The sequence below is a fragment of the Liolophura sinensis genome, chromosome 7 (assembly GCF_032854445.1).
Source record: "Liolophura sinensis isolate JHLJ2023 chromosome 7, CUHK_Ljap_v2, whole genome shotgun sequence".
Taxonomy (NCBI): Eukaryota; Metazoa; Mollusca; class Polyplacophora; order Chitonida; family Chitonidae; genus Liolophura; species Liolophura sinensis.
Genome location: NC_088301.1, coordinates 58,462,053 through 58,478,951, shown reverse-complemented (window position 1 = coordinate 58,478,951; position 16,899 = coordinate 58,462,053). Strand labels below are relative to the sequence as shown.

Below are 16,899 nucleotides of genomic sequence, written 5' to 3'. Positions count from 1 at the left end.
TGTTATAGATGTCGTGAAAATTTGGTCAGAATAACGCTTCTGATGAGGATGGAAGTCCTTGCAACACACATCAACTTGAAATGTCGGCCGTATATGGGCGTATAGGTAATTCCTGCCACCACCGCTGTGCGATGAATTAAACTCATTTCTGTAACGCGACTGGCGCTTATAAATTTATATCAACATTATATGCCTGACCTTAAACGCATATACAAAATGCATTAACGTTTTTTCATCCGACAGTCGGTTGTTGTTGCAAGTTCTGTAAACCATGTTTAAATCAATATTTAAATGGGGTTTGTATTTATATTTCTACACTTAGCAAACCAACATACTTAGAATACGATAAAAATATTTGGTTTTTCAATATTTAACAAAATTAATATTAACAGTGAATGCATGATTAGTTGGTTACAGTAGAAATCAGATATAACGCGAAAATTTAAGCTAAATGAACACAGGCGACAAGATAATAAATGCCAAGTCAGTGCATATCCACATTTATATTGTGTGACTTTTAATTTATCTGGTGGTCATACCAAGTCACACACATTTCATGCTTGTTGACATTTAGATATAAAGCTTTTCAAGTTACAGATAATCCATTACCTTGAATTGAAGCATATAAATTACGAGATTGTATCTGGTCTAGTTAATTGACATGTCTCTTAATATGCTTACATTATCTGCACATTAGTGCGAATTATTCAAAATACAAAATAAGTATGTTTCTGTCTAACTCACAGTACTCGATTTGCGGCAGACCATTGCTTAGTCTCCGTTAGATTGATCATTAAGCATATGAAAAGAATTAAGAGGACAGATTATTAGAGAAACCAAAACAAGAACAGATTGGCGCAGATGGTGCGCAAATGTTATAGCAGCACTTCCTGAAGCAAGCCTGCAAAGCGACGATCGCCTTGCAAACGTTAGATGTTTAATATATACTGTAGACAAATGTGCAGCGTTTGAAATAGCCACGACCTGAACTATGCTGACTATAACCCTTTTATACAGTGGCTGTTTTATACATACTTTATACAGTGTAATGCTTTCACTGCATGTCAATGTCAATTCATGCACCTGTTACATATGTTTAATGTAATAAACCATACCCACTCGAAACAAAATTGGAAACATGATGTTTATTACATATGACGACACTCATTATTGCACATTTTCACATATAATATTTTCCCTCTATGATACATATTTTGTTTTTTACATTAATAATGTTAACGTATCGGAACCTTAGCACTTGAAATAACATGATAGATATTTATTTTCTGTCTTAGAAACGGAATAGGCCTAATGTCGCTGTACAAAAGCAAAAATTTGCCACTCCATACAAGGTATAATACTTATTCTGACATTATACCGACATTTGCAATTACTTAAATGTGTATTCGTCACCACCGAACTGTTACAAATAAAGGCCATCCCCGACAAAAAGGACAAAACTATCATTTAACTTACCTTAGTCCGTTCAGTTGTCAAGGTCATAATGTGCCACAAAAGTATTTCTGACACAAATATATATTATGAAATCCCCATTAATTAGATAAGATCAAATCTTTTTATATAATGATACAGTATAATACTCCGTAGTGACCTATGGTTCTGATTGTTTAAGATCCGTATATATTTGCAATTTATGGATGGGACACTATGAAATCCACTCCATTTTAAAATACTAAGGATGTGGATAATGAACGTATAGTATATTTTGTTCAACTTAGTTTATCATGGTTGTCCAAATTTCAGTTACTGGTGTTACCAAGCTATAAGAAGGATATGTGTTTACATAAATGACCTTGAATATGTCGTTTGGCTCACGCTTTTTGGATCATATTAAGACTGAACAGAGGCCGATATATATTCTCACAGCTGGTTTGAATTATGCTCCGTAACGGATTGTTGACTTCTGCTTTGCTTGTGTTTGAAGTACTAGTGGGGATTTATTTTATTGTATTGAGAATGAGCAGAAAATTACTTTCTCTGAGAAATATAATAAAGCAATGCAACCATATCACACATCCGACAGAGGCTTCTTCAGCCATGCGAAGCTATGTTTATGTTGCAAATGATCGCAGCTTCAATGCCAAGCCGCCCTGTTCTACTGGACGGTGCTCACTTGCTTTAAGCTATGACTACTGAAGTACTTTCAGCAACATAATCATCGGAAATGACTAGGGTTCCACATTACATTTATTCTTCTGTAGCACGACAGGCTGTTATCTAGTTTATTTTTTTTTAATTTATGTTTTTTCAAATAAAATTTATGTAGTGTGACCGATACCTTTCTCAAAAGGAGCAGGGATTTCGAAATTTGACTATTTGCACAAAAATGTAAATAAATCACTTGAATATATCCGAAAAATGAAAGACAGTCCAAAGCTCGACTAAAAACTGCGCTCTAACCCTCTATTAAGTTCTTCTGTGACGATAGCAGCGACGCAATAGCGAGGGGAATCCCCGTCTTTTTTCAACGGCTAAAAAGTTTTATTTTTAGGTAATAATACAGCGTCTAACAGGATGTAAGCTGTGGCATAAATGATAAGTGTAATTCTCATATAAAAAAACGGTGTCTTAAAAGTAATTTACACGCAGAAAATAAATTAATGACAGGTCAATTTCTTAAATGTTCAGCCCCCTCTGCCTAATTGCCAATAAGGGTAAGATCACACTGCTACAGAAAAGTGCATTTCGCATACATTCCAGTCCTAATGTACGATATAGATCACACATCCCACTGTCTGTTTCATAGACATAGCTATCTAAGTGTTTACCTTTTACCAAGCCCTCTTCCAAATAGGTACGTCTTGATTAAAAGATGAAAATACATGTAACACTTAAGTGACTCAAACTTGAATTGAAGGGTTCTTTGTCACAGAATATTTTTAAAAGTCACGGACAAAAATTCTCCCTTAAAGGATATTGTAATCAACATTTATTTAAAAGAAATAAGCGAGCTATACGGGGCCTGGCAATGAAGCAGTTCCGTAATGAAAGGTCAAATTTGTTATTAATCATATGAAGCTAGCCCCTCAATTTTTCTACATTGTGACAAAAATGTATAATAAACAACGAACGCCTACGGGCAATTATGCGAGAACTGTACCCGCAAGATGTCAACAGTACACTGAACACAAATCTATCGCACATGACATTTCAGTTTCATTAACTTCAACAAACCTATTTTTGGGGGCGTTCTTATCTGTAATTAAGGACATGGCTTAAGGATGGCTTTGGATATATATATATATATATATATTTGCATCTCTGTTGTATTGCCCATCCTCTTGTTTTGCTAGCTCATGCGTTACACCAATGATTTTCACAATTAGCCCATCCCTATGTTTATAACGTAGGCTACTCCATAAGCCTCGATGCGTAACATGCAGAAGATGGCTGCTACGGTTACTGTCGAGTTAGGTAAGTTGACGCACAGCCTAGTATTTTACATCACGTATAATTTGATAATTTAGCCAAAATCAGTCAACGGGTTTCTTAAGCATCCAGATAACTAATTCCGAGTGACCGTGTGCCTTTTTTTTAAAAAAAAAAAACATTTTTCACAGTGGAATCATCATGTGTAAAGTCTTAAAAATTCTGTTGTTGTTGTTATTATTATTATTACATCGACTACCGTCTTGTAGACATTCAGCATACAAATAAATAAAGAATTAGCTCTGTGTTGAACTAAATATCGTCTGCTTTATCTTTCCAGCTCGACGTCTCTGCGTTCTTATAGTGGTCACAGGTGTCACAAGCAATGTTGTATTGAGAGTAGCGAGTACGGAGTGTGATGATAACGTCATCAGCTGTCCTTGTGGCACTGATGGAAGAAATACAGTCGTCACTGTAAAAATGTAATGTTTATTTAAATGGAGCACATTGGTCTAGTATTTAATTCATGTTAGTCCGTCAATAATTGTTTTAAATTTCTCCATTTTGCCTGATCATTTAGGTGGTTACGTATTACTTATTTCTTTATAGTTCTCAGTCAATTAATGTGTAAAACACTGGTTTAAGAACGGTTTTGTAGTTTGCAATGTAAGTCTCAGTCGTACAATATACTGTATTCTACTTCCGCTTCTGTCCTTTCTATAGTTACACCACAAAGTCTTTGAGTACACTGTTGTTGAGTAGATACTGGGAATGTTTCTGTGCAGGTGCTTCAACGTGAGCGCTGGTTGTCTACCCTGTGATGGACCTTATACCTCACAGTCTATCTGCGAACAATTCCGGTACTGCAAGACGTGCCACAACAGCAAGGACGGGGGATGCGAATCCTGCCCACAGGGGCGTCATGGCAAGAGGTGCCTTAATGGTAATCTGGGTCGCCTCAATAATGCATAGATCTACATTCAAACATATGCCATATATATGTAATGTATATATCTGTACATTGCATGGATATGTTAAGTGATGTACGTTTCCTCTTCATTCGATAAATATATCGTTTGGCATTTTTGCGTAATTTACTTGAGGCATAGCATTGAAGCATTTCCTTCCATGGACCTTAAAGAAATATATATTTGCTATCCTAAGTTACACGATGAAAATTACAATAGATGAAATAGGAGGAGGTGAATTTAGTAACACTGAGCTGGCCTGTGCATTGCAAAAACTTCCCAAAATGTTCAGTCTGGTTTATACAACATCTACTTTAATCTGTACAATGAAGACGCTGAAATTTGGTCGAAATCTGTTGATTGTAAATGAAGATACAAATTGATATTAACCCTTGCAGAGCAGACATGTGGTCGGCCACCACCCTTAGAAAATGGCTTTTATGAAGGTTCTGACTGGGAGGAGGAAGATCGTGTTCGTTATTATTGCAAGTATCAGTGGATACTTAGCGGAGATTCCGAGCTGGTTTGCCAAAATGGACGTTGGACAGGCAAGATCCCGACATGCAGTGAGTTCGTATTACATATTCTTTGTATTATGGAAGACTAACAGTGTGGATGTGTGTTGTTAACGTGTTTCAATAAAAGGCATACTCTTCTTCTCACATCTATTCTTCAAATCCCTGCACATCCCAAAAGAATATGAATTACTGGATTAAGCAGTACAAATGCAACAGACAACCGATTTCTCACTGTAGGTATAACTGTGACACAGGTTTGTAAATTAAGCCGTAATGTCTTCCTTCTGCAGAATTAAGCTGTGGGTCACCTCCTTATTTAAGCACTGGTGAGTTCGGGGCCTCGAACTGGACGGAAGGAGCAAGGGCTTTTTATCGGTGCCCAGAAAAGCTGGTATATGCAAGGAGATGCGATTCTCGTGTGCCGCAATGCAAAATGGAGAGGTCAAATTCCAACGTGCTGTGAGTAAAAATATTCTGCTGACCAAGACACCTGACTGGCAATGTATGTTTTAGCAATGAAATACAGCAAACGTGCAAAAACAACATCTACTGTACATATACTTTCTTCTTAATTTGGCGTTTTTCTTTGTGAAAGTTCTTTCGGAAATTAATTTTGTCATTATTGACCGAAACGCTAATTATGGCCGACAATCGATATGGGAATGTCTGCTTAATATATATAGAAATAAAATATATGTAAAAGAGAATTTATAACAATAGAAAACCGAGAATAGCCACGTTGTATTGCAACAGCATAAAATTTACCAAAGGCATGTGTGATGCATATATTGTTTTTCAGTAAAAGGCTGTGGTCCTCCACCAGATATACCTAACGGGCATTATGACGGTTCTAACTGGACAAACGGGGGGCGAGTGCGTTACATCTGTAAAACAGGACGGTCCCTAATTGGTGACCCGGAACTAATCTGTGATGGCAGTCGATGGATAGGTGTTGTGCCATCATGTGGTAAACATTGAGTCATTATGTTGACCATAGTTTATTAAACATTTTTTCGTTTTCATTTTGTCCAAAGTCATAATGGAGTATTTGAGGAAACAGGATCTGTGGTGTATAAAGGAAGTTATGATACAAAGGCGAAATTCGTATATTGCTTCTGTAAGACCTGTTTGTCTGCGGTTGAATCACCTGCGAGACTATCTTACGTTGTCGGGTGGACACGTGACTGGCTTTTGGGGGAACAAGTGTTAAATATATGCTGGACAAAGACACGCAAATGCTCTGGTGGGTTTTCACAAGTGCCACGGCCTGAGAATTTATTATGTGAGACAGATGTAATCAGTATAAGAGTAGGAGTATCTGTAAATATGTTTCTTCCCTTCCTTCCTTCCTTCTGAGCTTGGACAGTGTTCCCGCTGAGGGACTCACAAGGAGAAGCAGCCTAGAGGGTAACGTCTGGCAGTCAAGACGGTACAGCACCTGGGTGAAATGTATGAATGAAGACTGGCTATGATCTTGGCAAAACACGTCTTGACTCCTCGGCTGTCTTGGAGGGAATGGAGAGCTACTAGAGCTTTCAAGTATTAATGAGTAAATAATTTAGAACTTAGCTTTCAAAGACTTAATAGAAATGACCTTCATGAAGGCCAGCTGACCTTCACCTCCAACCAAAACATAACATTCGTAAATTACTCTTTCGATCATTTAACATACAGGTTACAAATCAATAGTGTAGGCTAATGTACGCAATAATAATCTAAGTGGTACATTTTTATGCTAGGGGCTGTATACATATTGTACAACCCAGAACGGTTACCGCATGAGGAACAATGATACGGGTCGCGCATGATAACCACATGTATGTGATGCATGTGACATGCCATTGTATGGTATGTGCTGGTAACGCTTGTTCTTAAGGTAGTCAAAATGTCAAATTACGCATTTAGACAGAATAACAAATTATGACGGAAAACATTTAAACATGATAACCCATTTATCAATGAGATATATGTATGCAATTCCTCATAAGGGAACAATAATTGACCAGGTCTACATCAGTCGGACGATATAACATCAACATGCTTGTCAGACAGGGGATTTTGATAATATCTATAAACTAAACACAATATTACCACGCGATAGCCCATATGCATATTAACTATATATACAAAGTTAATATCTATATATATGTATCTATCAACAATAATAACAAATGCTTACTGACTGGCCATAGAGAACATGTACACTGGACTCAAAATGTCAAAGTCCAAAAGTATGATAAATTCCAGTATATGTGCATCTGCAGTGATATATAATTTCTGAGGATTGTGTTGTCTTAGGACAATCACTGAGGCATAACTAAATACAAAAACTCAGAACAGTTACAAGTGGTTGCTGTGGTACTAAGTTTTCATTTGGCCTGTGTACTGCTGGTGCAGCCATCTTGTTTAGCCACTTGATAAAGGCTGGGCTGATAGGATGAGATTAACCAGCAGGGGTCATCAGGGGCAATAGATGCCAAGGAGAAATGAATCCATTCCAGATGTGCTACCACCTTGCTTACATACACTGGGGTAATACACGTCTGTAGCTGCTGGAGGCTGGCATGGTCAGCTCAAACAAAGGAATTAGGCTTGACCATGTATTAACCAGTGTAAGAGGAACTATCTGCTTTGGAAGTAAGGAGGTCAAGTTAAGTTTAGGCAAAAGCTAGTAATTGATACGTATAATCCTGAAATTCCAGATTAATTTAAGTAAACAGTGGTCACTTTTTAAAACTAGTGAACATAAGTGGGTTAATAGTTCCAATGTGGAGGTTTACCCCAAACTAACACAGCTAACCAAACATTTTCACGGTAAACAGGTTGATGGGAGAAGCTGTTATCCCACCTGTTTCTTAGTGTAAATTCCTGAAATCTATTCAACCAATCCTTTTAGAATGTGTGTATCTCTTTGCAGAGATCACACTAACTTGTGAATGACTACCCGAAGTAATAACTTAAATTACTCAAAAAGATGTGCATAATATATCCTATATGGCACAGTCAGATAAGTGCATATGTAACAACAGTTACATACATCAGTTTATGGAAGTGTTCTGAGACCACAAGGGTTAAATTCTTACCTAGGTGAAATGTACGAATGAAGACTGGCTGTGATCTTGGCAAAACACGTCTTGACTTCTTGGCTGTCTTGGAGGGAATGGGGCTAAAACAAAGGGCCGCATGGCAAGGCTGGGGTGTGGAGGTCATGTGACCTCCCACCCACTGTCAGGCCATGGTCACTCCCCCACAAGCATAAGGCTTGGTTACTGATGTGACTAGCTTACTGGTGAACACCCAGAGCAGATCTGGCCTGGAGATTTGGGCAGATCTGACCTGGGGGTTAATACACTTCGCTGGTAATACATGTAACATGAACACAGACAAATTTAATAATAATCTTTTTATTACGTAATAATCGATTTTTCTAATCAATTTCTAATCAATTCAGACATTGGCTAAATCAAGTACTATTCACTGTTAGTATTGTGTTCTTTGGCTGAACTATTGAGTCAACTTTCTAGTGTTGGAAAAATATTTATTGTACGAAAAATGTACATGGCGAAAATAAGTAGTTACTTTGATTTACTCTTACTTCAGCAGTTTGGTGTTAATGTTGTTAGACTTAGGTTGCGGTCAACCACCTAATCTTCACAATGGGCGCTACGAAGGCAACATTTGGAATGAAGGTGACCGAGTACAGTATTACTGTAACACTCAGTGGGTTTTTGTCTGGGGATGCCGAATTGGTGTGTCGGGACAGGCGTTGGACTGGAGTCAGACCCAACTGTGGTGAGTGTGAATGTCAGTCATTTAAACGCGTTCTTCTCTTCAGTAAAGTATATATGCTTGACTTGAACAGTTGATAAATTATAGTAATAAACAGTTATAGAGATGCCCTTTGTTGTTCTGTTATTTTACTTTCCAATGGATTAAAACAGAATGTCATGTCTTAAAGCACTTTAGGGTGTGCACCATAATTAATATTTGCCCACCAAATTGCAAGCGTGTCATTGGTGGCCTGAATTTTCTAAGTGTTTTAATACTTAACTCTACACAAAGACAACGTAGCATTTAATTGAAATTTACCTTCCAGTTATCACCTGTCCGTCACCGGAAGGAGGAAACAGAAACGTTCACCCTGTGATGGCGACTTATACGTCAACAACAACAGTGTCAATAAGCTGTAAGCCCGGATTCACAAGTGATCTAAGTGGGCCAGTTTCTCTTACTTGCACATCTAGTGGTACATGGGACCGATCCTATCCAAGGTAAAATAGGCTGGTCCAAGATCCCTTATGTATGGTAGTTTGTAGTTGTGCATTCAGTGATGCCTGTTATACAGCTTTGTCTATAAGAAATAGTGAGATTTATTGGTGACCACATACAGAGACAATACTTGTGGCCTCTTTTACAAACTTAATAAGATACTATATAAGATTTTCATAACAAATTACAAAACATGGTTTGTTCACAATTTATTTAACTTTCCGAAAGAGTGTTTGTGTCAGCCACGATCGCGCTCTGACACCATTCTTTGATGTATCCAATACAACAATTTGTGTTCTTTCATTCTACACAGAAATGAGTTACCCCAACAGAAGCATCTGTTAAATAAATGTGAAGCATACACATGTTTGTGTTACAAAATAATTAAACACAAACAAGACCTTGTGTTAATACAACACAAGATAGAGTTGTCCAAGACTATGTTCATATGACACACGTGTTTTGTGTGCGTGTGCGTGTGTATATGCAGACTGGCTCGATACATCTTATTTCAATGTCTTCCTGCCCTATATGTTATGCCATAATTATCTAAAATTGATTATCTAAATTGCATCGAAGCCATGATAATAATTTGTTGAGTACTGACTGATTGAAAAAGGTATTACAGCACAGTAATAATAATAAATAGCTTGAATACAATAAGCATTGAAGAATTAATAACTTCAAATCGTTAACTTCAATGAAACAGATCTGAAAACACCTGATTAAATCAATTGAGACAATAAAGTATATCCGGATCAGGAATGGCCTTAGTAGACTTTTGCCCAAATTTGAAACTAGATCGGATGATACCAAGTTGCCATGCATAGGGCCTATGCTGATATTCATCAGCAATAGACGAGCCAGGTCAACTATCGCAAGACCAATTTCTAAAACAACATTGAACACAATCTACCAAAGAGATACTAAAGTATAAAAAGTATATAAAGTAAGTAAGGTAGTTATCAGTGTTCAATGATGACCGAAAGACATGTTCTAGTGTTTGGAAATTGAATCAGTATTCAGAATGTGTACCGTATCAAAGGCCTGCTAGTTAGAAGTTGTCCATAATCAAGACCATAAATGTCAGTTGTATCTTTTATCCTGCAGTCTGGATACTCCATTCATATTTACCCACAATACAGTTATACTTACAATACAATTTAAGAAACTTAGAGTAAAGGCGTTTGATGGAATATCCTAGGCACATTAGGTTTATAATATATAAAAAAAATTTACAGCATCGAGAATAAGACCAGAACATCGACGACGGTTAGATAGCTGAATAATGGTCACGCGTAACGGTTGAAATCCGACCTCTTCTCAGGGTTTTACTCTAACTGTTTATGTAAATACACTTTTTAGACATTACTGATATAAAAGTATTCAAAATAGTTTTGCAATCACATTTAATAAACAACCGCATGAAAATAATACAAAGGCTCCAGATCTCGGGGATGCAGCAGCAAAGTCACCATTAACTTTTGTCTTGTCACATTCTACGGCGAACATGTGGTGCACTTTTTGACACGGAACGGGAGGTTTGTTAATCTTTTCAAGCAATGAGAGTTATTTCCCCTGATTTGTACGTCAGGATGAATTACCATTTATCGAGTTTAATATGCGATATAATCATAATGTAGGTGTCTATTCGTGTTCTAAATAAATATACACGTATTGAATAATTTTGATATGAGATAAGCAATCGAAAGTTTTAAGTATTTAAGAAATCTAAATAACGTAATTTTTCAAAGTATTAGTTATTAGCTAGCTGTAATATATATTCTTATATTTACGATATCGATATTATGCAGAAGGCTTATACAACCCATTGCATACACTCAAAAACTAAAGTGTTGGTATGGCATTTTATTTCTTATCTGCATAATTACTGAACCATACTTAAGTGTTACTTTTAACACTGTATAGATTACCAGTGACTGCACCAATAAAAGTTATCTGATGACTTTTATTGAGTTAAGGTTTTAAAACCTTTCAAAGTGTTCACATTCCAACTGCATTAACAATTGGTTAATCAACACCTTACACCAACACTTGAAACAAAGTTAAAAAAATTTAACACTTTTAATGGAGTTGGAATATGAACGCCTCAAGAGTGTTGAAACAATATCACTTAATATCTGGTCGCATACATTTAACTCTCAAAGGTGCTGTCTTTACAGTGTCTCAAAGGATCTTTACAGTGTTTAATGTAACAATTAAGTTTTAAGAGAGGATGATTCAGGAGACTCTGCAGTTAGGAAATAAAATGCCATTCAGGGAGCCTTATTATCGCCTTTCTACCATTTAGTTTTCCTATAATGGTAAGTCGATTTTAGCGTAATGAATGTATCTACTACTTCTAGCTTAACAGTAATCTTTAGTCATTAGTTTTTGAATAAAATTATTAATCATAGCTTGGAACCAATATTTGGTAACGTACTCGATATAAGATATGCATAACAACAGACAGTGTCGATTTTAAACATCCTATTTTCTTTATGATCCAACACTGTCTGTATGTACAAGCTATCCAAGATTACCAAGTAGAACTAACAAAATTGTGATTTGCAGAAATGTGCATGATCAGATTTATTTTTTAAATTTTTAACTCAGTTAAGATGGCTTATATTGCAGATGTACAAAAATCCTAGCATCCACGGAGATAGCATGTTCGGTACCAGTTAGCCCAAATAACGGCCGTGTTGTGGTACGGAACGGTCTGAAAGGCGTCTCCACAGGACAGCGGTATGTACACTTACATTCTTACTTCTGATTTATTTTAATTATTTATTTGATTGAAACGGTGCCTGAGATTTTGTCATCGTGGGATTAAGCAAATATACTTGTTTTATTTGTTTCCATCACCAAATTGTTTAGAAATATATTTGTGTGATTCAAATTGTCTTCACCAAGGCATTAAGAAATTATATCGGTGTGATTTAAATTAGCATTGGCAGGGTCTATTTTTTCTGCGCAGGGCCGAGTTTATATGTGACAAAGGATACACCTTGTCCGGAATCGGATTTTCTGTGTGCCGTGCAGATGGGACATGGTCTGTTGGTACCCCTCGATGTATTAAAGGTATATTTGGAAAATACTCTTGTTTATTATGCTCAGATATATAATGCAATTAACAGTTTGTAATTTGTTTTACTAAATTTTACAAGTTAAAAATCAGGTAAACATGCAGTAAAACAGTTTTGATACATTATGATACGTCTTTGTAGAAGTAACGTGCATTGATCCCGGAATTCCTGAAAATGGCCAACGTTCCACCAGACTACCTAGGCTTGGAAATCACGTACGAATCGGCGGTCTCAGGTAGGACGTCTTGACAGCTAGTAATCTGTTGATCTTAGAGTACAACGATAATCCGTTGTATAAGATTCTGTACTTTTTACTCTAATCCTAACTGACCAATTGTTGACATAACGAAAGTCAAATAATATCAGTGATGACGAAGATAGGAAGTTAGTTTATACTATGTTCTAAATTCGTATTTCCATGTTATCAAGAGGAGCAAGATCAAGATTACCATTAGGCCAGATGACACCTGTATCGACCAGGAATAATACACAGCTGCCGTTGCCTACTAACCAGTTCGGGATATATACTATACTTTCATATTCCTGTAATTCCACATTCTACAAGCTTGATGGTCCGAGCCAGCGCACGTGTCAAGCGTCAGGGGAATGGTCGGGTAAACAGCCTTCGTGTCAACCAGGTATGTTATCATAAACACTTTTGGAAGTTACTGTACTTGGAAAGGTCAGCCAGCGTAAAACACTAGTCAAATAAATAGATTTGGAAGAGCACTTTGAGCCAAAACTTGATGAAAATTGGTGCTCCAAGACTCGTTTTATTATGCATGACTATTAAGTATATAAATACAGAAAAAAACATAGAAAAGTGAGTTCGACCAAAATAACATCGAAAGCTTGATGAAGTTGCCGTTTGTCAGACATATTTATCACCAGGTATCTTTGACTAGTGATAATGTTGCCGCAAGATGGGTGTACAATGCCTGATCAGAAATACGCGTGTCTATCGAACTATTTCTGATGTTATACAGCTAGAATAACCTTTTTTTACATGAGGAAAAGTAACAGTTGAATAAAATTTACCAAAATAGTGTCCATAAATATACGTGAGGATACAGGAAATAATGAAATACCAAGTCAGCCACTTCCTTTTTTATATATATTTCACAGATTAGAATTAAACAGTTTGAATTCAGTGAAATCAGTCGAAAATAGTCCTGTAAATTACAACATTTTGTCCAATAATCTAAGTGTATGTTTGTCCAATAATCTAAGTGTGAAAGTTATGGTAGTTTTTTCATGTGGTTTAATCTTTGGTACATGTAAATTGTGTTTCTGTAAATACATGAATATTTATTATATAATTATTCAGTGTAGACTTTATAATATGACAAAAATTGTGCTTTACCATGGCTGTCAAAATATTCCTACATCTTCAGTTTGTGGAAAACCTAACCGCCTGAAATCAGCAACGATAATAAACGGAAAGGCGACCCGTCGGGGTGATTGGCCGTGGCAAGCCTTTATCGCTGTTCGCCAGTCGAATGGCTTATTCCTCGGAATATGTGCTGGAAGCATCGTTAATGAGCAGTGGGTTATCACAGCCGCAGATTGTGTCTCGAATAAGCAACCAGCGGACGTCAATGTTTACCTTGGGAAATATTTTAGAGATTATCAAAGGGACGACAACTCCGTCAGAAAATTCGAGGTATTATGTTAGTTGCTGTCTTTAACCAGGTTTCATGGCGAGTTTGTTTTAAGTTTTGTTTTTTACCAGCCTACCATTGTGTGACAATATTAAATATAGCCCGTTTCTGTGATAAATGATGAGGAGTGGAGGCCTACTCGCATACATTTGTCAGGTATATTACACTTACAATGAGATATACAAATGTGAAAAGAAAGCAAAACACTGTTGTAACAGTATATATATATATATATATATATATATATATATATATATATATATATATATATATATATATATATATATATATATATACATCCTTTAAATTTTGCAGGTAGCCAGTATCACAGTTCATCCGAACTTCGACTCGCTGTACCTCGATTTTGATATCGCCCTTCTGAAACTGTCTACCAAAGTAACATTCACGGCTCGAATATCCCCTATTTGCCTGCCAAGCTTTGATTCCAATGGTGAAATGTTGGGCAATTCTTTGATAAACCCTGGTTCAGTTCTGACCATCGCTGGATGGGGATACACGGAAAACGGAACGGTGTCGAAAGCTCTCCGTGTTGCGCAAGTCAAGACAATCTCCAACGCAGAATGTAAAAATAAATACTACAGCAGTGGTTAGTATTTAACTAAACAAACTCGACTTCATTACTTTTTATTGTTCTCTTTTTACGAACAAAATACTTTCATGATATAAGGATGGGCATGTGCTATCCTTTAAACTAGTAATGGTGATATACTGTACGCTTTCTGCAAATTATGTCCGTTTCAAATGTTCTGCAAAAGTTCTTGTATTTAAAACATGATTATTTTCTGTTGGCATTTATCACAAGGCTTACTGGTCTCGGTCACTGATAACATGTTTTGTGCTGGACAAACCGATGGAAAGACAGATGCGTGTTATGGAGATTCTGGAGGGCCTGCTATGGCGTTGTCTGGAACTCGTTAGTAACGATCTAACCTACTTCGTCTTTCTATAAAAACTCATATTACAATTAACTGTCTCTCAAAGTATGCATATACCTAGCCTCTGCCTTATACAAGTTGATGTCTAACTTATTGATAAGAGAACTATAATTTTTACATTACATCTACTCTAAGTTTGTCTCGGACTTGGCATAATTGTCTTCTCTTGACATTTTGTGATCATATGTATTCCTCAAAATGTTTGTTTTTGCTACGTGGGAAACAGTACAACAGTCTTAGCGCGTTTGTAAAGGGTTATGTTGGTTAGGTATATATCTGACTTTTGTTTTCTTACACAGGTGACAACAGAAGTTGGCATCTCGTGGGTATGGTGAGCTGGGGGAGTCCTATAAAATGCGCCGTAGTCAATCAGTATGGCGGATACACGCGGATTTCGAGATTTTTGAAGTTCATTGCAGATACGATAGGATCTAAATACAAAACTGTGGGATGAAGGAGAAGATGGTGAAGTGGAGTACGAATGTGCGGCGGAAGACTCAAGAAGGCAGCTGGGAAGAAGCGTTGTTGTGCTGTGTTTTGGTGTTTGTGGCGGTTTTGTAGTGTATATTCTGTGTTCCGAATTCGGAAAGTAAATGTGTAGTGGTTTTTACGCGTTTTGCAAATACCACATCAAAACATTATTCATGGTGAAATATATCTCATGTTGTATGTAAAGGAGTTCTCATTGTTCACATGATGTCCTCCGTACGTGTTTGTGCCCAGCTATATACCTGTACTTTACTAACACTCAACAAAAGAATTTTTTATGCACCTCTGCGATTCGTCACGATATCTTGATCGTAATCAACCACGACATACTTACTCCCATTTTGTTTGTGACAAAAACGCGCACATACGATTAATGAAGATGATGTGATGCACGTGTGAAGCTAGTAAGCTCGACAAAACCAGGATTTATTTAGAATTACAGGCGTTTTTTTTCGCTCGAAGACTGGCGCTTGGCGGAGGATAAGTGAACGAGGGCCGCCGTCGTATAAGTGAAATATTCTTGAGTACGGCGTAAAACAACAAATAAATAAATAAATAAATAAAGAAAAATATTGTGAAAAGCCTATAATTTATTTTTATATTCTTTGTTATATATATAATATTACATAAGGAGACATATTTAAAATTGTGTATGGCATTTTTTTTTCAAAAGTCACTTCAGGTTTCATTCATTCAATTGACTAAAGTGTGGAATATCTTTTGAAGTTAATTAAGATAAAGAGATCTTTGTGAATATTTGACATTGGGCACTTATATTTTTCCTTTGGCTGGCTGAATTGTATTTCTGGCACTTCATCTATAATGAATATTATTGAAAAGTCCTGACCTCAAGTGATCTTATCGTAGCAACAGCTTACATCATCAGATAACCATTCTATTTTACGCATACCAGCCTTCAACCAAGATGGATGCCTTAAGTCAATAATCGCAAGGCCAATTCCCAAAACAACGTTTAGCACTACTAAAGAACTGTAAAAGTATAAAGAAGTATAAAAAGTTCTAAAATAGGGCGGCACCATGCAAATAGAAGCAGTCATCAGTTTTCATTGATGTTGGAAAGACGCTAGGTATGTTCTAGGCGGATGAGTAAAATCCGTATTCAAACCGTGTACCATTCTAGTATATAAGTTGTCGATGTGTATGTCGGCTACATTTTGATCGCAAATGTTCATATATCCAATTCAGCACGGTATAAGGCCCCTAGCCCCGGGCTAAGCGGAATTAGACACAATCATGGAGTAGAGGACCAGAGATTCTGGCCATATTTACATACAAGAGAGTTATACTCGTACTAGAATATCCGATCTCCTTTCTATCGATCAAGTGGAGGTAACCAAATCCTTATTGTATAATGTACAGAGAAATTACAAAACACAAAGGACCAATGTGATCTCCATGTTCAAAACTGAGCCAGAGGAGCAGAAATGTTTGTGTAAATAGTGTCACATTACAAACAAAACTTCAGATGAGTCTATGCATGCAATATACGCTCGAACAAATAGATTTTTATGTATAGTAGATATAGAATATAGATGCTG

The 16,899-nt window shown here is 36.7% G+C and overlaps 2 protein-coding genes across 3 annotated transcripts; both read left to right on the top strand.

Moving 5' to 3' along the window:
• The first annotated feature begins 13 nt into the window (after positions 1-13).
• On the top strand, positions 14-15,900 carry LOC135471392 (limulus clotting factor C-like). Of its 2 annotated transcripts, XM_064750611.1 has the most exons (17): positions 14-105; positions 3,372-3,435; positions 3,731-3,872; positions 4,176-4,333; positions 4,757-4,924; positions 5,167-5,335; positions 5,676-5,843; positions 8,500-8,668; positions 8,973-9,147; positions 11,783-11,893; positions 12,126-12,229; positions 12,376-12,469; positions 12,664-12,872; positions 13,629-13,897; positions 14,211-14,502; positions 14,719-14,829; positions 15,151-15,900. In XM_064750611.1, exons 8-17 carry the CDS (start codon positions 8,533-8,535, stop codon positions 15,303-15,305), a joined length of 1,656 nt encoding a protein of 551 aa, XP_064606681.1. In that variant the 5' UTR covers positions 14-105; positions 3,372-3,435; positions 3,731-3,872; positions 4,176-4,333; positions 4,757-4,924; positions 5,167-5,335; positions 5,676-5,843; positions 8,500-8,532; the 3' UTR covers positions 15,306-15,900. The 2 variants fall into 2 exon arrangements, with proteins under 2 accessions (XP_064606681.1, XP_064606682.1); XM_064750612.1 differs by lacking the exons at positions 14-105; positions 3,372-3,435; positions 3,731-3,872; ... (2 more) ...; positions 5,167-5,335; positions 5,676-5,843 and adding an exon at positions 6,394-6,415.
• LOC135471076 (clotting factor C-like) lies at positions 3,390-5,854 on the top strand. Its single transcript, XM_064750123.1, has 5 exons — positions 3,390-3,435; positions 3,731-3,872; positions 4,176-4,333; positions 4,757-4,924; positions 5,676-5,854. Exons 1-5 carry the CDS (start codon positions 3,390-3,392, stop codon positions 5,852-5,854), a joined length of 693 nt encoding a protein of 230 aa, XP_064606193.1.
• Positions 15,901-16,899: the final 999 nt, after the last annotated feature.

Excerpts from the sequence above, each read along its gene's own strand:
- LOC135471076 (XM_064750123.1), top strand. The coding sequence starts at position 3,390 with ATGCGTAACATGCAGAAGATGGCTGCTACGGTTACTGTCGAGTTAG. Across the intron at positions 3,873-4,175 it reads ACAGTCGTCACTGTAAAAAT|GTGCTTCAACGTGAGCGCTG; the intron begins GTAATGTTTATT and ends GTTTCTGTGCAG. Across the intron at positions 4,334-4,756 it reads TGGCAAGAGGTGCCTTAATG|AGCAGACATGTGGTCGGCCA; the intron begins GTAATCTGGGTC and ends TAACCCTTGCAG.
- LOC135471392 (XM_064750611.1), top strand. The coding sequence starts at position 8,533 with ATGGGCGCTACGAAGGCAACATTTGGAATGAAGGTGACCGAGTACAGT. Across the intron at positions 12,230-12,375 it reads TACCCCTCGATGTATTAAAG|AAGTAACGTGCATTGATCCC; the intron begins GTATATTTGGAA and ends ACGTCTTTGTAG. Across the intron at positions 14,503-14,718 it reads AAATAAATACTACAGCAGTG|GCTTACTGGTCTCGGTCACT; the intron begins GTTAGTATTTAA and ends ATTTATCACAAG.